The 22,897-nt window shown below is 36.0% G+C and overlaps 2 protein-coding genes across 2 annotated transcripts in view; both read left to right on the forward strand.

Annotated features, from left to right (window-relative positions):
* Positions 1-557: 557 nt before the first annotated feature.
* nipsnap1 (nipsnap homolog 1 (C. elegans)) lies at positions 558-10,773 on the forward strand. Its single transcript, XM_056254756.1, has 10 exons — positions 558-698; positions 1,727-1,854; positions 2,270-2,315; positions 2,802-2,896; positions 5,208-5,278; positions 5,372-5,512; positions 5,624-5,655; positions 5,736-5,830; positions 7,440-7,523; positions 10,200-10,773. Exons 1-10 carry the CDS (start codon positions 619-621, stop codon positions 10,262-10,264), a joined length of 837 nt encoding a protein of 278 aa, XP_056110731.1. The 5' UTR covers positions 558-618; the 3' UTR covers positions 10,265-10,773.
* A 7,475-nt stretch (positions 10,774-18,248) lies between these two features.
* castor1 (cytosolic arginine sensor for mTORC1 subunit 1) overlaps positions 18,249-22,897 on the forward strand; it is a 29,125-nt gene continuing 24,476 nt past the window's right edge. The window contains exon 1 of the mRNA XM_056254757.1: positions 18,249-18,489. Within this exon, the coding sequence (XP_056110732.1) occupies positions 18,377-18,489 (113 nt within the window). The 5' untranslated portion in view covers positions 18,249-18,376. The remainder of the gene's footprint in view (positions 18,490-22,897) is intronic.

The following is a 22,897-nucleotide window of genomic DNA, read 5'->3' on the forward strand; positions in this document are numbered from 1 at the left end:
AAATAATATATCTCTTCCTGTCAAGTTTCAGCATCATTACTCCAGTCTTCAGTGTCACATGATCCTTCAGAAATCATTCTAACATCCTGATTTCAAGAAACATTTTTTAATTATTATCAATGTTGAAAACAATTGTTCTGCTCGAAGGTTTTGTGAAAAGTATGATGCATTTTTTAGGATTGTAACTTTTGATCAATTTAATCCTTCATTGTTGAATAAAACATAACAGTATTAATATTTGCACTTCTAAAACTTATTTATCACACTGGAAGACTATTCAAGTGAACAACATCATGTCAGTGTCACATCTTCCTTACAAATAATAACTATGGTATTTAGGCAGCACGTTAAAACGGGCAAACCAGCGTAGTAGTCTGTTTCAAACTGTTTTTTTCTTTATTTCCTGTTTTGACTGTAATTTAATTACCTCAGCGACCAAATCAACAGATTAATCATCTTGATTAATGAGTTTCTAAAAGTGACGTTTCATGAATCAAAGGCGCACATGGAGCTGAAGTCCAACAGTTCACGCGCGTCAAACATTAACTCCGAGAAGCGCGTGTGTTGCAACTCCTGCAACTTCATATAGACGTGAATCTATAAACAACAGCGAGAATAATGGCGGCAACACGGTCTCTACATATCCTCAAGAGACAGCAGCATTTCCTTAACAAGGTGCATTCCGCATGGCTGGCCAGGTAATGTGCTTTTGTCACTTTGAGATGCATGTAATACGACACAATTGCTAATTAAAGTTAATCAGCAATGCAAGTAAAAGTGCAGATCTAGAGTCAAATCAGTCATATTCAGTATGTGGGTAGTTGATATTACATCAGGTGTTTTATGCTAAAATGCATGTAAATGCATAATGGATATAGGTTTTAGTGCTGCATAAGAGTCCTGCAGTCTGACATTTCTAAGAGTGCATCTAGTTCTAGTCTCTAAATGTGCACCCACAATGCATATAATATTGCTAGATTATTCACATTAAATATTTCCTCTGACATTCCAATCATTTCTGTCTTTGAGCACTTAGTTTTAACTTGGAACAAGACAAGTTTTATTTTAAAAGACTTTGTATATTCATAAGTTGTAGCAATTTATAGTATACCTGGAGCAACCTGAGGTTAGACACACACACACACACACACACACACACACACACACACACACACACACACACACACACACACACACACACACACACACACACACACACACACACACACACACTTACTTACTTATCCTACCAATCTAATGAAGACATACATAGACTGCTATATAAAGCTAAAAAATAATAATATCTACAGGCTAATTCACCAAAGAAAACCTTTTGCATATTTAGAGTAAAAACATGAATTCATTTATGACTCAGTGGTCTCCACAGGGAGCAAATTTGTCCCCAAAGTATAGTGAAGTAAGCTCTCCATGTAAATTATCATTCAAATGCATTTTTTTATTGCCATAATTCATGTTATGTAACAATATGCATCTAATTTTTGCATTAATTTTTGACCCACGTATGCACTTTAAAAGTTAATATTAAGTCACTAAAACTGCGTGCATAATAATTATTTAAGATGGAATTTAAAATGTCATTCCTTGAAACGTCACATCAACTAACTACCCATGTGCGTACGTACACGCTTCTGCATTGCAGCTTGTGATGCATCATTTATATATTTATTAAACACTTGCTGAAACAGTTTTGCTTGTGAATCTTTAGAGGTTTTGCAAATAAAAGTGATGAAGGCTGGTTGAGTTCCATGTTTGCACACAAAGTGGATGCCAGGAAAGATGCCCACTCCAATCTGCTCTCCAAGAAAGAAACCAGCAACCTCTACAAGATCCAATGTGAGCCAATCCATCTAAAACCTTCTAGATGCGCTCAAATGTTCAGGCCTTGGGAGAAATTGTGCATGAAATATAGTTGATAGCAATTGCTAAAAATATTCCCATGCATGAATTGATGTGCTTTCTTGTCGTTTGGCTCCAGAGAAACAGCCTAAACTGTTTGTTTTACACTAATTGCTTTAATAAATCAGCTTCCAAAGAGTTTATTTGAAGATTTCATTTATTTTCAGGAGACCAGCTGTATGGAGAATTGTAATGAAAATTGGCTTTAGAAAAATGAGCGTGATATTTCATAAAAACGGTTGATTTGAGTGATAAAATCACAAGGGATGTCACTAAATTCAAAACTTTACAAAATTAAGATACTGGTCTATTTGTCTTTCCTGACATCTTCAAATCTTATTTTTTCTTGCAGTTCACAATGTCAAGCCAGAGTGCATGGAGGCATACAACAAACTGTCGTAAGTGATCATATACAGCGGATCAAGCCTATTTTATTCATATGCAGCCTTGCTTTCTCTCAGTATGACACTCTCAGGTCTGCATGTCTAGATTTGATGTACTTTGATTCCTTGATTGTCCCATGTGACCGTGATATGTTATCATTACACTGTAAAAAAATGATATGATCAATAAGTTATGACAACATATGTTTTTACATTGCTTTTAACTCATAAAAAGAAGTTTTTTTATAAGTTAAAGATTTAACTCGTTTTAAAAAAAATCAGTTTAATGTAATTTAAGTTGAAATTACTTAAACATTCAAGTTGATTGTACTTAATTTTTTTTTTTTACAGTGTTGTATAGCATCGATATGAAATGAAAACTGCACGCAAAACCATTTCATGTGGTTCTTAATAGCCTATTGACCATATTATATGAGTTTAAAACAAGTTTAAATTAATAACCATGTTTTTTTTTAATCACTCCCCACTGTCTGATTTTAGGGATGAGGTTCAGAAAGAACTCCATCGGGATGCAGATTATCCATGTGAAGTCGTCGGAAGCTGGAACACCTGGTATGGTGAACAGGATCAAGCAGGTGAGATGAAAAAGTATTTTGCTTTTTCCATTGCTGGGACAAAACTGTGGAATAATCTCAGAGTAGTTTTGACAGAATCTGAATTAAAGGGGTCATGAACTGGCTTTTTAAATTTTTTTATATTGTTGTCCGAGGTCAACTTATGACGTTCGCTCGGTTTTTACATTCAAAAACATCAAAATGAATAAGTAATAGGCTATTTTCTACCCTAGTTTTGAGCCTAGCTCAAAAACGCTCGGTTTTTATGGGCGTCTCCCATTGAAGACTTGGAAGTAAACGCCCACTGCTGTGAGTGGATAACAGTTTTGCATATTATAATGAGGTAGGCCTATGTTATTTAGCTATGCGTGTAATGCGCGAATCGGTGGGCGGGGCTAAACCGGCCGTGTTGAAGTAGGCGTCGATCTTCTTCTGCGGGGGTGCCGTTTTATCCTCTTTGTCGTCATAGTTCCCCGCTTTGAAAAACAAGTCGTTTGCTGAGCCTGGTGTCAATAAAAGCTTTTATTGGACTAACAAGGCCTTTTTCAGTTCTGAAACTTACAGGATATTCTTATATGATGACCTCTTAGATGTCAAAGGCTCAAGGAAAATTTGATTTCTCAGTTCATCACCCCTTTAAATCTAAGCTACTATTAGAGTCTTATAAGTGTTTTGACTCTTCCTCTTTTTATTGAGTTGTGGTCTAAATTCAGTGTCTTCCTTTAAAGGGATAGTTCACACAAAAAATGGAAATTCTGTCATAATTTACTCACACTCAATGGGTTCCAAACCTGTATGAGTTTCTTTCTTGTGTGGAACATAAAAGAGGATATTTTGAAGAATGTGGGTAATTAAACAGTTGATCGATTTTTTTTTCATGCCATGGAAGTCAATGGGGTCCAACATTACCAACATTCTTCAAAATATCTTCTTTTATGTTCCACACAAGAAAGAAACTCAAACAGGTTTTTTAAACAATTTGAGGGCGAGTAAATTATGACAGAATTTTCATTTTTGGATGAACTATCCCTTTAATTTCAGTTGTACAGCACAGAGGTCAACTACTGTTGTTTTTACTGTGCTTTATAAATAAAATATTTTTTTTATGTATACCGTTCGGAAGTTTCAAGTCAGTTATTTTTTAATATTTTGGAAAAAGTCTCTAATGTTCACCAAAGCTGCATTAATTTGAACAAAAATGTAAGAAAAGTAATATAGTGAAATATCATTGTAATTTAAAATACAGCAACACAATTTAAATGTAAATGTATTCCTGTGATCAAAGCTGAATTTCCAGCATCATTACTCGGTCACATGATTCTTCAGAAATCATTCTAATATGCTGATTTCAGGAAACATTTGTTTATTATTATCAGTGTTGAAATGATTCTTTGATGAGTAATAAGTTCAAAAGAAAAATTAATTTATTTGAAATTGAAACCTTTTGTAACATTATAAATGTCTTGACTGTCACTTTTGATCAATTGAATGTGTCCTTAGTGAATGAAAGTATAATTCTTTACTAAAGTTAGTTTGTTCTTACTGTACACAGATAAAAAAGAAGTAAAATCTACTTAATTTTTCTTTTGCCAGTTTTTGCACACACATTTAAGTTAAGTAAAATTAACAAAGAAAATAAGTAACTTTAACTTGGCCAGTGAAAGTTTGTTGAGTAAATTCCATTTTTTTGAAGTTGAAGTTTACTTTGCAATGCTCAGTTTCAAGTACCCTTTTCTCAAACAATGTAACACTGAATTAAGCCATGCTTGTAAAGTGTATGCTTTACTTAGAACATCTAAGTACTATAAATATCTGTAAACATATCTACATAATAGAAGTAATGTGCTACCCCATCGAACACAGAGATCGCAATACTTGGTACATAATACACAATAACGGTAACATTTGTTGGATCATTGAGTATGAATGTGGAATTTTGATTAGGAAAAGATGTCACTAAACAGCAAGTACTAAACCTAACCGCAAAATCAATGATAAAACTGTGTAAATACAGCAGGAAAACAGTGAAAAATGTCCCAGTGCATGATGGGAACACCAGTATCAGAAAGTTGAGTTGGTCTTACTTCATTTTATTAAGTTTGTATTTACGCTTTAATTTCTACAAGCTTAAATTGAGTACTAATATAGAAATTCCTTTTTTTATTATTATTCTCACCTGAACTAACTTATTCCGGTAGAAATTATGTGTTTTTTCTGTAGCATATAGTATTTTTTTATCAGTGATACATCACTGGGTTTTTCAAGCACCGTCTGGATGTTTTGTGTGTGATGTGACAGTACTATAGTGACACATGCTGTTTTGTGGTTGTAGTGCATCTCTGGAGATACTCTGGTGGATATCCTGCTCTTATGGAGTGTTTGCACAAACTCAACCTCAATACGGTATTTAACACATCTCTGTGCTCTTAAAAATTGCATTTAATGATGTCATAATCCATATATTTGTGTCCTTTACCAAAAATCTTTCCTGTACAGACGTATCTTGCATTTCGAAAAGAAAGGAGCAAAATGTTGATCTCTCGACGCAACCAGCTTCTTCTGGAGTTTAGTTTCTGGAACGAGCCTGCGCCCAGAACCGGCCCCAACATTTATGAAATGAGATCATATCAACTACTAGTAAAGACCATTTAATCGTTCTTTTAAAAAAAATAATATGCATTGCATTTTACACCGTTTTTTTACTTTTTCTTTTTTTTGGTTTGTTTGTCCTGAAATTTCTCAATCAAGCCTGGTACAATGATCGAATGGGGAAATCATTGGTAAGTTTGTGTGTGATTTGTGAAAAATATTGATATTATATCACCATGTTGCATATTTGATCTGTTTTATCATGTTTCAGGGCTCGAGCAATCAAATATAGACAGGAAAACAATGAAGCAGTGGGCGGCTTCTTCACACAGATCGGTGATTTGTATGTTGTTCATCATTTATGGGGTATGAAACATCCTTTTTCTTCTCCTTCTGATCGTTGCATATTAGGGATGTCCCGATCCGATACTCAGGATCGGTATCGGCTCCGATACTGTCATTTTTGCGGGATCGGGTATCGATCAGCATCGATCAGACGAGGCCGATCCAAATCCGATATTGTGGGTATACTATTATGTGTTATTGTTAAGCCCCACAAAAGGCACAAAAACATTCTAAAGTACCATAACGTTTTCGTGCACTCTATTATAAGTGTTCTGAAGCCATTATGTGAGATATAAATTAATATTTAAGTCATTAAATTCAAGTTCACGTAAACTTTTCCCTCTCGCGGCTGTCAGTCATTCTCCATTCAGCATTCAAACAGCGCGTCGCGTTCGGTTACAGTCAATGATGAAACTATCTTCAAGATGATTCAATGTTAATACTATTATACTTGATCTGTAAGATAAAGGTCTATGTTTTCGCATAAAACAACTTTATCTTGCTGGACTTTATTGCTGTAACTCAATCGTGTTACTCTCTACCGGGTGTCGGACGCTGTCGGTTTGATCACAACACTAGAGTCAGAGCACTATAATTGTTCTTCACGCGCACAGTAACTGAAATTTAAAACTGTTAAAAGAAAAGGCTCAATAAACGATTGCATAGATAGATACTGTATAATACACTGTCCATCAATATGTATCTCCGTTGTGCTTTGAACTTTTCAAAGCGGACTCGACGCGCTGCGTGCTGTAACTCCACGTGGCTTCAAGCGCATCATTCTCCGCTCGGGATGCGCATAAGCGCTTTGTGCCGCACTGTATTGGAGCCTTTCATATCATAATGCAGTGACGCAATTAAAGCTTATTAACATTAATAATTATTAATGTTGCTGCCTCATTAAATAGCTGTGCAATACACTTAAAACATGTCTCAATTTTATAGCAGATTTAGCTATATCTAAAATAATTATCTTTTTCATTTTTGTTATCTTGTTTTTCATGAATGTATTTTACAACAATAAAAAGAGCCATGTGTATTATCCACTAATCTAGTTTATAATAGCATTTTTGTCATAGATTATGATCATATATTTTGGGGATTTGTTGTTTATCTTTATAATGAAGCTGTCTGTATTAAGTAGATTGTGTTTAACACACACAAGAGTGATAATCAGTTTAACACACAGTTATAGAAATTCTACTTGATTTAAAAAACAAAAACTGTACTGGTATTTACAATGTAGAATGCTGCTGTTTAAATTGTTTTAACTTTAAACCTGTTGGTAGCTAGCTAGCTTTAAGTACTGAAGTACCTGTATTTTCTTTCATTTATATATTTCTTTATTTTTTTGTAGTGTTTGAATAAAGGGTGGCAATCTTTCATAATCAACTGTTGTTGTGGACTATATAGGAGGTATATTTTAGCTGGCTAATTGAGAAAATTGCTATATTTTTTATTAGTTTAAGAATAAAATAAAAATATCGGATTAATATCGGTATCGGCAAAAGCCAAAGCTGCGGCATTGGTATCGGTATCGGAAGTGAAAAAGTGGTATCGGGACATCCCTATTGCATATTAATAAGTGGCAACACTTTAAAATCTCTGAAAATACTTAATGTGTTTTTAGCTTATAAAGACCTGCAGTCCAGAGAAGAGACCAGAAACACTGCATGGTTAAAAGAGGGCTGGGATGTAAATGTGCACTATACAAGTGAGTAAGAACAAAGACAGGGGATGTTTGGAATAAAATATTAGCATACTGATTATTGCATACTGCATAATAGACCTTAGTCAGGGCAGGTTTTGTTGGGAATGAAAATGAGGCTGTGAGGTATAGAAGTACAGTGCATTTAATGGATTGTACTGTTGTTTAACAACATACCAATTGTTCAGCTGACGAAACATCTTTCAGAGAAAAACATTCACTAGACAAAACCACAATGAAACCTAGTTCTTGCGAAGATGTTTCGCATTTCGGCACGTTCCAAATTTTTGGTGAAGACGCGTGGCTAATAGAATAGATAAGCCATGGCTTGACCTCTTGGCTGAATTAAAAGAATGCTTATTTTTGCTGAAAAGTGGAGTAGATTGTATATTTTTACTTTTTGGATTCATTGTTATTTGTCTTATGTTAAATTTATGTTTATAAAAAATATGCTGCAGAGTGTGATGTCATATCACGACTGCTGCAGTGCCCATAGAAATTTCGCTTGCTCATAATCTGTGACCGCGACTGAAATTCAATATGGCGTCTAATGTCTATAACGTTATGCATACTATGGAAGCTTTCCGTTTATTTTTATCTCACAATTCTGACTTTTTTCTCCGAATTGCGGGATGTAAAGTCAAATTCTGAGGAAAAAAAGACTGACTTTAAAACAGGCAATTGCGCTTTTATATCATGCAATTCTGGAGAAAAAAAGTAAGAATTGCGAGATGTAAACTCACAATTGCAAGAAAAAGCAATTACCTTCTTCTTTTTTTCATGGCAGAAACAAGCTTCCATAATATACTGTATAGGCTACTGCCTATATATTTAGAAAAGAATGTAAAATAGCATGTCAAGTTAAGTCATGTTTATATAGCACTTTTCACTATGCATATCATTTAAAGTAGCTTTACAGAGATGTACACTACCGTTCGCTTTTTTGTTGCTAAATGGAATTTGTTATTACATTTTTGTTGAAATGGAAGAAAAGGCAAGGTCTAGGGACGCATTTTTAAAAAGTTGAAATTCTTTTAACTTGAAAGCTACGTTTTTAGACACTGCAAGAAAGATGCTAGACGCGAGCACAAAGGTTAAAGACGTCCGTCTAGTGTGTGTTCACATTGAAAAACAGTGGAAAAGTAGTGCAGTGGAATGAAAAAAAACCTTTCTATGTGAACTGCCTCTTAGAATGATGTCTGAAGGATCATGTGACACCGAAGACTGGAGTAATGATGCTGAAATTTCAGTTTTGCCATCACAGAAATTAATACATTAAAATATATTTAAAGGAACACTCCGACTTTTGGGGACTTTAGCCTATTCACCTTATCCCCCAGAGTTAGATAAGTCCATACATACCTTTTTCATCTCTGTGCGTGCTGTAACTCTATCTGACGCACCCACCGATAGCCTAGCTTAGCACAAAGACTGGATATAAATGGTTGCAGCTAGCATACTAATCCAAATAAGTGACAAAATAGCGCAAACATTTTCCTATTTACATGTTGTGATTTGTATAGTCACAGAGTGTACAAAAAACAAAGTCACATGAGACACAGACATATTTTAACCGTATAAATACTGGGAACTATATTCTCTGAAGGCGAAGCACTGCTACTTGGGCGGAGTGATAACCGCAGCACCTGAGACGCGCTCTCTGCTCCTCACCACGGCTCGTCTCAGGTGCTGCGGTTATCACTCCGCCCAAGTAGCAGTGCTTCGCCTTCAGAGAATATAGTTCCCAGTATTTATACGGTTAAAATATGTCTGTGTCTCATGTGACTTTGTTTTTTGTACACTCTGTGACTATACAAATCACAACATGTAAATAGAAAAATGTTTGCGTTATTTTGTCACTTATTTGGATTAGTATGCTAGCTGCAACCATTTACATCCAGTCTTTGTGCTAAGCTAGGCTATCGGTGGGTGCGTCAGATAGAGTTACAGCACGCACAGAGATGAAAAAGGTATGTATGGACTTATCTAACTCTGGGGGATAAGGTGAATAGGCTAAAGTCCCCAAAAGTCTGAGTGTTCCTTTAAAAAGAAAACACTTATTTAAAATTGTAATAATATTTCACAATATTACTGTTTTTACAACCAGAAATGTTTTAAATGTTGGTATCCTACATTGTCCACTTATTATTATCTCTGAAATAAAGATATTTAGCTATTTCTTTTCAAATGATGTAAAAATGTCTTAACTTTTGTCCGTCTGATCAAATACTGAGTCAAAAAAAGAGATTAGGGAATTCAGGGTATTCCAAGCTAACAGGAATTTGCATTCTGCAAACAGTATATAGTGTTCTACAGAAATAGTAAGCAATCAAAGTGTTTTCTTTGTAAACGATGCCATCCAACGCATTCTCATCCCAAAGCGTAATATATTGACTCTTTTGCCAAAGCGTCTATATCCAACGCATATGGCACCCTTTAGCGTCAATATAACACGCTTCGGTTTTGGGTAGGTTTAGGTCTGGGGTAGTGTTAGGGTTAAACCACTAGGAGGCGCCATATATCTGCGTCTCATATGACGCTAAAGGGTGCCATGTGCGCTGGATATAGACGCTTTGGCAAAAGTGAATTTCAGTAGAACTGTTCACACACGATACATCACATCTAAGCAATGCAACAGCTTTTGATCAGTACATTGACTTGTTTATGTCTTCTTTTTGACAGTGCCTCTCATCCAAAAGATGGAATCTAGAATTATGATTCCAATGCAACACTCCTCTCTGCAGTAAAGCAACAGTGTTTCCCCTGTGATTATTCTCAATAGGTTGACAATTCATCTGGAAATCCAATTCATGTAGAGTTTTGTTCAAACACATCTGAACCAGATGATCAAGGTCTTCAGGTCCTCTTGAAGAAGACAGTTGTGTTAGAGTAGAACTGTAAATGCCATTCTGAGAACCACAATGATAAACTCTGGTGCCTTTGTATCAGACTGTTTTAGTGTAAAATTAAAACAGCAATCTGAAATATATATATACACATACAATTTAAAAATTACAGTCTTGTAATTTTTAGACATTGTTCTCTTTTCTATTGGATCATTTGATTTGTTTGACCTGTTTTTGAGGAAACTTTTATCTGAAAGGCTGGTGCTTGTCTATAGCTTAACAATTAAATTATGCAATTACCTGCAATTATGCAGTTATCAGAATACTTTATCATGATGTCCTTAATTAGAGCACAGAAATTGAAAACTCGATTTTAGGTGTATATTAATAAATTGATACATTTCTGTTGACTTGTAGTCTCTTCTTACACTGTTTGAGGGAAATCCTGGATGTTTATTTATGATTTTATAATACGTTTATAGTGTTACCATGGTAAATTTCTGTAACAGTATAGTATTTGCCTGGTTTAAAATGAAAGCAGTAAGGTTTTGGAGTTCACTGCGTAAAAAAACACTTGCCTATGAAACAATGATTTACAATTGTTTAATTTGATGCTAATGATATATTGTATAAGTTAAGTAAAGTCACCTTTATATAGTCCATAGCACTTTTTACAATACAGGTTGTTTCAAAACAGCTTTACAGTGATAACAGGGAAAAGAATATGACAAAGTTTGTTTCGGCTTTACAGCAGATCTAGAAAAAAAATTGCGTTTAGTGCATAAAAGCATAATGTGGAGGATTTTATATTATTAAGGCCTTATTGTAAATAAAATAATTTAATTACAATATAAAAAATTGTAGAGATTTGATATTTAAGATCTAGACTGAAGATATTAACAGTTCATGGCCTTGACAGAATGTTTAAAAGTCACCCTAAAAACCAAGCATCTACAAACACTCAAAAGAGAAAGAAGAAAAAAGAGTATTGATACACTTTTATTGAGAAAATACACTAACAGAAATTTTTTTCTAAACATATTGTGCTACATAAGAGGTAAGAAAAAATGGTGACAGGAGAAAGCAAATAACTCAGCGCAATTATTACAAAGAAGCTAAAATCAGAATATTAAGACACTAATGTTGACAGTGCTGAGTAGTAAGTAACCATTTTTTTTTTAACCATATGTATATCCAGTCTTCTAATTATTGATGGGATGGAGTTCCATTCCCTTGCGGCTTTTGCTGAAAATACAGACCGACTAAATTGACTTTTTCTGAGAGGAATAATACAGTCCCCTCTTTCTCCAGCCCTTGTGGACCGATGTGCAGTTGTTCTAATGTTAACAGTTTTAACAGGAGAGACAGGCTATGTATAGTCTTAAACATAAGACAAACATCTACATCAGATTATCCCAATTTAGCAAATTGTATTTTTTTTTTTTAGTATTGAGCAATGATGAAAATTAACAGAATTTTTTTAATCAAGAATTTTTGTGATTGTTTATGTAGAGAGTCCAATGGTTTTAGAGTAGTGGTAGCTAATAATTTAGACATAAGACTTCTGTGGTTCACAGTGTCAAAAGTCTTTGTGAGGTCAAGAAACACCGCCCGAAAACCCCACCTTTGTGACTTAACTTTTTAGTCGAAGTTTGCTCTGAAGCCAAATTGCATCGGATGAACTAGTATGAAATGAACTAGTATTTAGATAATCAGTGATTTGCACAGCCATTCATTTCTCTGCAACCTTTGAGACTATTGGTAAAACACTAATAGGTCTGCAATTACTAACAGCATGAGAATCTCCACTTTTAGATATAGGCACTACAGCAGATGATGACTTCCAAGTGAACAGTTGATCATTTTGGTGATAGTTTTAACTAGTGACTCACTGAGCTCTTTAAGCATTACTGCATCCATACCAAATATATCCTTTGCTCTGGATGGTTTAAGAGATGTAATGTTCAAAAAATGTCTAATTCATTGACTCCTTTTAAAGTAAATGCTTGTTCCACTGTATTAGCTAGATATACTAATGTAAAAAAAAAAGAAGAAGTTTTTAAATTGTATTAAAAACTACTATTTGAGGAGGGAAGACGATAAATTACAATTAATACAAATGACCTTTGTGGTGATAGAATAAGATTCAGACCAATGCATTCCAAACCCATACAATTTGACCAAGCGATTTCATTAGACTGGAAACCAGTTTTCACATAGATCATAACTCCACCCCCCTTAGAACCAACTCTATCTTTCTTATACAGTTTAAAAGCAGGTGCTTCTAATAATGCTGCTGACGGGGAGTTTACATGAAGCCATGTCTCAGATAAACAAAGAAAATCTAAATTAGAGTCCAGTAAAAGATGATGAATTTGATCACTTTTTGATATAATAAAGTGCTTTATTATACAATACTTTGTGTGTTCAAATGACCACCTAAGAGGCCCCTTGGCTTAACTTTAGGATCCCAAATTGTCCTTGATTGACTTACTGTCCGAAAGATCCCCCGTGTTGCCAGGCTCTGAGCTCTCTGGTGTGGCGGCTCGAGTTCCCTGTCGAGTTGAAGTTGGATTTCGGGCTTCGGGTCACATCACGAGCTCAAGCCCTCCACCAAGGACAGCAAGTATGTTATTTCCTATCCAATACAAAGATTATATGACCATGTCAACTTATAAATGTATTTACAGCAGAATTGAATTCTGTTTGCATCACCGATTCTGTTATTTTCCTGTTTAATATCATGAAGCTGCTTTGAAACAATCTGTATAGTATAAAGCGCTATATAAATGAAGGTGACTAGACTATGACAACAACATTAAAATGAACTCTGTTCACTCACACACACAAATTTGAAAATAGATAAATGATAACAACAAATGATAATAATCCTACTCTGTTACACTTCCTCACACCTGTAATTACTGATCATGTGAATCTCCTGAACTTCTCCAATCTACAAGAAGATCATTTTCTAATCCATTTATGTTGTAACATCTGCTCTAACGTCGGCCGTTTAGTTGGATCCTTTGTAAGGCGCCAGATCACTGCATTCTGTACCAATATTAATAAGAAGAGAGCTGGTTAGTCATGAGCATGTGACTTGGCATCTAAACATGATAGATGTAAGGTAGCGTGTTTTTTATCTTTACTTTAAAGGTGAAGTATGCAGTTTCTGCATCAAAAAGAACATGTTTCCACAAGACCTTGCATGCTTCACGCCTTCTCCCAACTCAAACACCACAAACGCAACTCTTACTGGTTGAAAACTAATAAACTAATCAAACCACGAACGCCGTGCTAAGTGAGCTGAACTGTATGAAGTTCAGTGAACTTCTGAACTGTATGAATGGCGTTCGTGGTTTGATTAGTCGCGACTGTTTTCCAAAGATGGCTCCTGTCTGTCTGTATACACGAAGTGGACTGTCTTTATCTTTATCTTCTTATTAAGCGGTCTGTACACTTACAAAGTTCTCAATGCTTCGTTTTGCATGTAGGGACCCTCATTATGTTACTGTGTTCGTGTGGGGCTATTTAGAGCCTTGTTAGTGGTATAAACTGGCGATTTCTTTTTACTTATTATATGCCCCCATACTAGCGTTATACGCTAAACAGTTTTTAGAGATACAACTCTTTACATTCGATTATCATGAAAACAAATCTCAGAGAACGGTCGACTAGGTACCAATGTTTTATTAGACCAAAGGTTCATTTTGCGCCGGAGTTCTCCTTTAATCTGCGCAGAAAATACTCGGCAAAAGTCTCTGAATTCGCCTCGTCTCTCAAGCAACAGATAGCGATGTTTGAGTGTACAAACAAACAAGTTCATAAGGCGCGTCGCTATAGCAACTAAAATTCGAATCGTCATCGCACGCAGACCTGAAGTCAGCATCAATTCGCCTTTGGCTAGGCCCCGCCCCCCTTAGTTACTGTTGCTACGTCCGACAAACAAACTTCATCTGGGCTCTGGTATCAACATGGCTTATGCTGTGACAGCTCTTCCTGCTGAAATTTTATCAAACTTTTATAAAGCAGCAAATAAAGTGTCCGATAGAAGTAGTCAAAAGGGGCTGCGATATACGTTTGAAGGCATACGTTCATGACATACAGGTGAAACGCAAGGAACAACAAGGCATCCAAAATAGAGGCAATGCATACCGGTCACAGTCAAAAAATGAACCACCGCATATCGTACTAATCGAGACGGAGGCTGGGACTAACAATATCAAGGAGCAACACTGTTCATGCAAAGCTGGGTAGGTCTCTATTCACTTCTATAATCGTTATTACAAAGCAAACGGACTACGCGAGTATAACGTTGTATTTATTAGCAGCGTGTGCTAGACGACACTTTTAGTTGTCAGGATTTGACTTCGGTTTTGGGAAGGGAAAAAAACGCACACCCCCCTCCAACCTCTCTGGGAAACGCGTATCTGTGTTACAAATGCCCCAGGCACAACGTTTAACCATATTTTTGATAAAACTACGACGGTAATAGCCTGCCGAGACCAAAAATATGAGACGGCTGTGTTAAAGTCAATGGAGCGCTGTGAAAAAGTGTCGGACCTCTGTGGGAGCTCGTTCTTGGCTGCGCTGTGATTGGTCAATCTACATTCTAGGGTGTGGCTTAGCCAAAGGCGAATTAATCTACATGTACTTGCAAAAGACCCCGATGTACGCGAAAATGTCATCAAAACAAATACAACTATCCGGACATAAATACAAAAGATGGAGCACTTGCATGCTGATGATGACTAGTGACTTTTAAAGCCAGACACGCGCGCTTCTGAAAGGCTTGTTGTGTGTGAGAGAGAGAGTCGTGTGTGGCCTAGAGATTGTGCTTTCCGCATCCCGTGAGATTGCCTTTATGTCCAAGTGGTATTAATAGTATAAATTTCCGCCACAAAATACAATACAATTAAAACAGGCTTCCTGTCTGTCAATCATTTCAGGGCAGTCACGTTCATATGCGAAACCGGAAGCTGAGAGCGCTTGAAAACAGATGCAGACCTCACTTAGCTTGACAGGTAGGCTAAATGTCGTTGACAATTTTAAATTGTCAATTTTAATTTAATTTAAATTTTAAAAGTTTAAATTCGGTGGCTAAATCTGGCAAAAGTTCTAAAACAGTGCTTATTGCCTGGGATCCTCACTGGCCACATACAAACTGCAGTTAAAGGGATAGTTCGCCCTAAAATGAACATCAAGTCATCATTTACTCACCCTGGTGTTGTTTTAATGATGTATGCCCTTTTTTTTTTTTTTTTTCGAACAACAAAAAGAGAAAAAAAGTCCTGCTTGTCCATATAATGGCAGTGAATTAACCAGCATCAAAAAGCTGTGGCGGCTGTAGGCCTACCAATCAGACACAATTACTCATTATATTTAATAAATAGTCCAGCAAACCCCCTTACCCAACGTACGCCACAAGGTTCCACTCCACGTACAGATTGTTTCCCCTGGACAATAAATCTGCTCCCCTGTTTAGTGTCCCCGGAACATGAGTTGCCCTGATGGATGAAAGCCGTGTGTCGCACCACACAATCAGCTATTTAGTTACTTATGCAATTGAAGGAACTTGTGCCTCTCTGCCGGTTGATATAAGAAACAATTGTCTGTTTTCACTAAAACATGCTGTCGACAATATTTTAAACATTGCAATGACATTTCAGAGCTTCCGTCTATCAGTGAATAAAAATAAGTGTTTCTCATACAAAGCTCCAGAAGTCTTGGAATATACAGCATATATGATCATATGGACGTGACGCGTATGCCTTTTTGGAGCTTTCCAGACATGGTGACTATAAAAGGCATTGTATGGAAAAGAGCTGCGTAACGATTCTTCACAATTGCCCTCCCAAAACTGTGTTCCACTGTAAAAATAGTGGTGTAGGCCTATATGACTTTGGAGTAAATAATGATGATAGAATTTGCTTTTGGGTAACTCTTCCAATAAGCTTCAAGATTGACCTAAATCTTTCTAATAATACAATAACAGCTTCTGTAACCTTAATAACCAGTGATGATGCCATGCACCAAAAATTGTTTTATTATTATGTCAAAATAGGCTCTAGTCTCATTTATTGTAGGTTATGTTTTAAACGTTCTACAGTGCATTGAAGATTGCAGCAAGTAGATTGAGATTTTATTTCAGGAAGCACAAAAATAGGCCTTTGCCTTTCACTTCAAACTGACAAAAAACAAAAAAAAAACTTATACGAGTTTGGAGAAACATAAGGGTTAATTAGTAAATAATGATGAAAATATATGTATTTTTTTAATCTTTCTAATAATACAAGAAATGAAATGAAAACAGAGGCTGACATTTTTTTTTTTTTTTATAAACAACCATGGAGAGGGCTGTCCTGCACCTAATTTTTCTATTCTTTGAAAGCATTTATTTAAGGGGATCATGTCATACTTTTTTTTTATAATCCCATAGATCCACTTAAAACGTTTGTCAAGATTTTTTTGAGCTGAATGATGACATCACTGTTTTCTGCAGAGCTGCTATACAGCTGAATTGAACTCATTACATAATTGATGAACTTTACACAATTACTGAACTGAATCAACTATGAACTGCAGCTGAATAAATGACACTACTGTCTTAGAGCTGAATCTTAGAGAATTGAATTGTGTTTGCATCATTGAACATTATCTTCCACTTTATCACTGTAAAGCTGCTTTGAAACAATCTGTATTAAATAGAGATGACTGTCTTAATTTTAAAAACAAAATGTGTTTTTATTTGATTGTATTTCTGTACCTTTTATTATTAACAAGACATAGCTGCTTAAGAGACCAATGACATATATATATATATATATATATATATATATATATATATATATATATATATATATATATATATATATACACACATACACTCAAGTACAAATAAAGTGGAGAAAAAAACAGCAACATATAGATATAGTAATGTAAAATCATACTACTATGCAAACATTGCTTTTTAAAACAAAGCAAATATGGCTGTGCTGACTTCTTTTCAGTCTTGCAGTCTCTCATGTTTACTTTATTTCACTTGTTTACAGGGGCAGTGCACATTAATGAACAACATAAATGTAAATGTGCCAGATATGCATAAAAAAGGTACATTTTTCATCTGTAGAGCAGTTATTTTTGTGAAATTGGCCCATCTTAAATGCTGCTGTCCCTTTAAGAACAAGGGGGCGTGTGACACAACTGCCGAACCATACAAGTAGAAGAAAATGAACTGGTAGAAAGACAGTTAGCGGGAAACGTGCGCTCAAGGTGGGCGGGGCTTCGCGCAAGGGGATTTGATGGATTTAAATAATAATTTTCCTATTTTATAATAAACGTTTTTCTCAGTTGCTCCATGTCATTTTTACAGGTGTTAATTACTGCCTGGAATGTTTGGTTTAGGGATTTTTAGATATTTTTCAAGAAAAAAATAAATAAAATACTGATAGAGAAGTGAAATACAAACGGCGTTGTCACGTGATACCTGTTTCTTTTCTCAGCGCGGCTCGGGATCGACCAATCACATGTGAAATCACGATCACTTGTGATGATGATTTAAAAAAAATAAAATGTTTTAACAGCTTGCAAGGATAGATCTATTCACGTGTCAGGTGACAATCCTTTAAAATATTAATAATGTTAAATCTACATGTTAAAAATAAAAAGTTTAATCTACAAATATCTCCAATAAGACAAATAAGCAGCGATGTGAATTCGAATGAGCTTTCTGAGGCTCCAAACGCCCCCTGGAGGAAGCGGACTGTATATCTAATTGTAAACAGTTCTTTAAATCCACTTTCCAATAATTTCTCGAATCGGATTACATTGAATGTGTCACTCGCACCAGCCAGCCAGCCACCAGCGTGCCCAGTGCACGAGGATGAAGCGTTTTGATCGCAGGGTCTTGTAACATAACATAGGCGGATCTCGCGTAGCGTTATTTAACGCGTCCAACTGCACTGTATAGAATACATTTTCAACGGCGTTTTCCTGGTGGACTAGTAAACGATGGACCTGCATATCTTGGACCACAGGTTAAGGGTCACTTGTATCAGCAAATCTGGTCTGGAACATTACACCCATCCTCTGATCAAACTGATATTTTTAAGAAACAGGACGAGGTAAGAACAGTCAACGCCTGAATGAGTTTGCAAACATGTTATTACGCGTTTGATGATGCAATTTATATCTTGTCTAGACACCAATTCAAGTACATACTTTCTTTGCAGTGCGTGCAACTGCATCTAACAAAGCAAATATCTAACAAACTAATATTAACGTTAGTTTGGAGAAATGATAAATAACCAAAAAATGTCACATCATGCACACGAGGCCTTTGTAAGCTTACAGTTGCACACTGATATAGCTAAAATGAAGCTGTTTTCATAAAGTGAGCAATTTCGTGTGCTCGGCTATGTAAATGACTTGTAAATAATGGCTGTAACTGAAACCCAGTGTGCTGCCTACCTGGACAACATACTTGGGCATGCAGGTTTTGACATACATCTAATAAGTTACATTTTTATGCAAACCTCGCGTTAAGAGTAAATTAACATGGGACAAAATAAAACTTTTTTCAATGTGTAGGTCTGTTGGCCTATACCATGTATTTAAAATGATAGTGCTGAATAAAAAGTATACAATGCATTTCCTAAGTAGAGTGGAATATGCCTTTCACAGTTAAACCATAATTTAGCCTACTGCAACATCAAAACATTACTTTTGTCTGGGTTAATGTGCTGAGTTATACTCTGCAATTTTTACACTTTGAATACAAGTTAGGGTTTGGGTAATATCTTTATACATGGCACACATGGCCAAAGTGACATCTATGGAAAAGAAGATTTGTTTGAAGGTTTTTTTTTTTTCCTTTTCTTTTTTCTATGTGATTGGAAAATGTCACCGATTTAAAGGGATAGTTCACCCAAAAATGAAAATTTTGTCATTTACTCACACTCAAGTTGTTTTAAATCTGTTTTTTCTTTCTTTTGCTGAACACAAAATAAGATATTTTGAAGAATGATGGTAACCAGACAGTTGACGGTAGCCATTGACTTTTTTTTTATAGTATTCATATTATTTTTTTCCAAAGTATGATTGGTACTGTCAACTGTCTAATGACAGAACTCAATATTTTTTGGGTGACCTATCCCTTTAAGTATTTTTTTGGGCATCGTGTGACTTTAGTATCTGCTAAATGCCGTTGAATTGGAGTTTTTTTTCAAGCCTGTGGAGACTTTCAGGATTGGATTCCCACAGAGCTTAGAAAAGATATGTGTTTGTGTATTCAATATGCATTTTCTGGTTCGTTCAGCCATATCTTGTTGAACTTTCCAGAACCTTGAATGCTACAGATAATGCTCCAGAGTTCAGCATATCACTTCCTAAACCTAAATCGAAGCCCCCTTTAATCTTAAAATGCAAAAATTAAAGGGATAGTTCACCCAAAAATTCTCTCACCATTTACTGACCCTCATATTGTTCCAAAAATAAAAAATTTGGAACAATATGATGAGGTTTACAATATAGAGCATGAGACTTCATCATCTATATTCAAAGTCTTCTGAAACAATCCATAGCTTTAGTGAAATAAAATACATGTTTTTTTTCTCTGAAAATCCAGTGCAACTGTAGCTTCTTAAATATAGTGCATATTCAAACTTGCCATGCCAATTTCAATAATTGGCTATCTTTCCATCCAAAGTTGCGAATTTAGCTTATTTGCAAAAGTGGAATATCGCATAAATCATTTGTGAATAAAGCACAGTTTCCATCCTGTGAAAAATCATCACTTCTTGGGAAATTGGTGCAAAATATCTGTAATAAAAATGGAAGTTCCTGCAATCGAGGAAACCACTGTGGCTTGTTTTCCTACATCATAAATGACTCTCAGAGTGTGCATACGAAACGCAATAAACACTGTCATATTATCTTGCAGATAATCTTTATCTATACTGTCAGATGCCTGAAACGCAAACATGTTAGACGCTTCTAGGTGGTCATTATACCAATTATCATTGGTACATTGGTCATTATACCATTATATCAGACTTTGGCTTAGGTATTTCAGAATGAACAAACCAACAGATGCTGTGCAATAAAACTGATCCACTGGTTAGTCCAGTGAAGCAAAGACATGTTCGTTTTTTGTTGCACATCGAGGGATTTATTAGGTAGGCTAAATGCGTTTCCATTGTAGTTTATGTGCATGGCGTCGTCTTATCGGATAAAAAAAGTATCCTCCTCAATTGAGTGCATACGTTTTTATGAGGTTTTTTTTCTTGATTTTTTTATGCGCATCTTGGTGTTTCCATCCATTTTTTTTAATGCATCATCCCAAAATGCACATACAAATGGATGGATGGAAACATAGCTTGACACCAAGCAGCATTAGCCTAGTTCTTGATGTGTATTGCAACCAAATGTGCCATGTTATGAGGGTAGGTGGTGACAAAAAATTAAATTTTTGGGTGAACTTTCAAAGATCAGAAGGGGTCCCCACACAAATACAAGAACTCATGTGTTAATGTTATTTTCTCCACATGTACAGCTATGAGCACAGTGACTACAATCTGCATTTAAATGTTTTAAACATGTTAAGATGAAATATTACATGGACATGTAAACTTTTAGTCACAGACTACAGCCGTGGCCAAGTATTGGCTGTGACATAAATTTTGTGTTTTGCAAAGTTTGCTGCTTCAGTTGTTGTGGTGTTGATTCAATTTGTTTCTAGATTATTGTGCAGATTGATCAGATGCATTTTAAATATTTGCAAAAATCTTCATTGGCCAAAAAACTTTATCACAAAAACCCAAATTTCACAGTTTAGCCCTGTCACAAATTTATCAGCTAACATAATTTCACTAATCATATCATCAGCACATGGTAAAGTGTGAACAAGTATTAGGGTATGTTTACACGACAAGATATGCTTAAAACGGAGAAGTTTTCCGTGTACAGACGACACCATTGTCAAAACGATCCAGGACCACACGGACCCGCGAAAACGACTAAAAATGCCAATTTCTGCTGCCAGGCCATTAAGATGGCAATGAAACACTATAGACTGAACATGACGTCATCGACTTCAGAGATTCACCTTAGAGATTCGAGACCATTTTCAAAAACGTGTAGGCCTACTTTGAAACTCATTTTCAAAAGTTTGCGTTTTCAGGCACCCAAAACGCCGTTGTCGTGTAAACAAACGGCCAAAACGCATAAAAATGCGTTTTAATTATGTTTATAGTTGAAAACGGTGTCATGTAAACAGCCCATTAGTCAAGTAAAATATCATCATTCTGATTGGATTACAAGAGCATACTGATTGCTATAAAAGGATGGAAAAAGTGCTTCCAATCATTGTGTTCTTGTGTAAGAAATGGTTACATGCAAACATTAGCCATGCAGCCATCATCACATATAAAAAAAATTGCTGCAAAGATTATTGCACCCGAAAGAACCATTTACCGGACCATCAAGAACTTCAAGCGGAGAGGTTCACCTGCAGTGAAGAAGGCTTCAGGATGTCCTAGTGTCTAGCAAGCGCCAGGACGTCTCCTCCTGAGGAGTCGCTACAGAATCATGTCAGACTGAAATTCTGCAGGTGGTACAAGGATGGGACAGCAGAAGACTAGAACAAAGTTATTTTCTCTGATGAAGCCCCCTTATGACTGTTTGGGACATCTGGAAAATGTATTGTTTGGAGAAGAAAAGGTGAACGCTACCATGAGTCCTGTGTCATTCCAACAGTGAGGCATCCTGTCTTGAGACCATACATGTGTGGTTGGTTCTCCCAACAACCCAGGAGCAATTTGGTGATGATCCATGCATTAACCAGCATGATGGAGCACCATGTCACAAGGCAAGAGGGATTATGAATTGGCTCGGAGATCATAACTTTGACGTTTTGGATCCATGGCCAGGCAACTCCGAGGATCTTAATCCCATAAAGAGCTTGTGGTCAATCCTCAAATGGCGATTGGACAAACAGAAGTCCACAAATTGTGATCATCTCCGGGCACTAATAAGGCAAGAATGCATCACCATCAGTCAGGGTTTGTCCCAGAAGCTGATATCCAGCATGCCAGAGCAAATTGCAAAATTTTTGCATACATTAAGTGTTTTGTTTTTTTGTCAATAAAAGCCTTTAAAACTGATGAAATACAAATTATTGATTTCCAGTATACCATAGAAACATGTGAAAAATAATCTACAAACACAAAATTATGGTCATTGACTATACTTTTGGCCACAGCTGTATATTAGGCCTGTAGCGGCGCGTCGATGACGTCGACGCTTCGACGTCAAAAATTCGTCAACGTCATATTTTTTTGTCGACGCTTCTTTATTTATTTATATTTTTGCACCGTTCCCGGCGGTACAGCTCGCCACACACACGTGGGAGACCGAAACATTGCAGAATCGAGGACGAAACAGCAACCTCTTCACAGAATTCACAACAAAGCCATGCAAAAGTCCCAACAAAAGAAAAAGTCCTAAAAAAAACCCAGCTCGCACTAAATCATC

The sequence above is a fragment of the Rhinichthys klamathensis genome, unplaced genomic scaffold (genome assembly GCF_029890125.1).
Source record: "Rhinichthys klamathensis goyatoka isolate OS25496 unplaced genomic scaffold, OSU_Roscu_1.1 h1tg000114l_1, whole genome shotgun sequence".
NCBI classification, from domain to species: domain Eukaryota; kingdom Metazoa; phylum Chordata; class Actinopteri; order Cypriniformes; family Leuciscidae; genus Rhinichthys; species Rhinichthys klamathensis.

What these genes read in the sequence shown, in the direction of transcription:
- nipsnap1 (XM_056254756.1), top strand. Translation starts at nt 619, where the DNA reads ATGGCGGCAACACGGTCTCTACATATCCTCAAGAGACAGCAGCATTTC. An exon ending in CAACCTCTACAAGATCCAAT is followed by an intron (nt 1,855 to 2,269) that starts GTGAGCCAATCC and finishes TTTTTCTTGCAG; the next exon opens with TTCACAATGTCAAGCCAGAG. An exon ending in TGTTGTTCATCATTTATGGG is followed by an intron (nt 5,831 to 7,439) that starts GTATGAAACATC and finishes ATGTGTTTTTAG; the next exon opens with CTTATAAAGACCTGCAGTCC.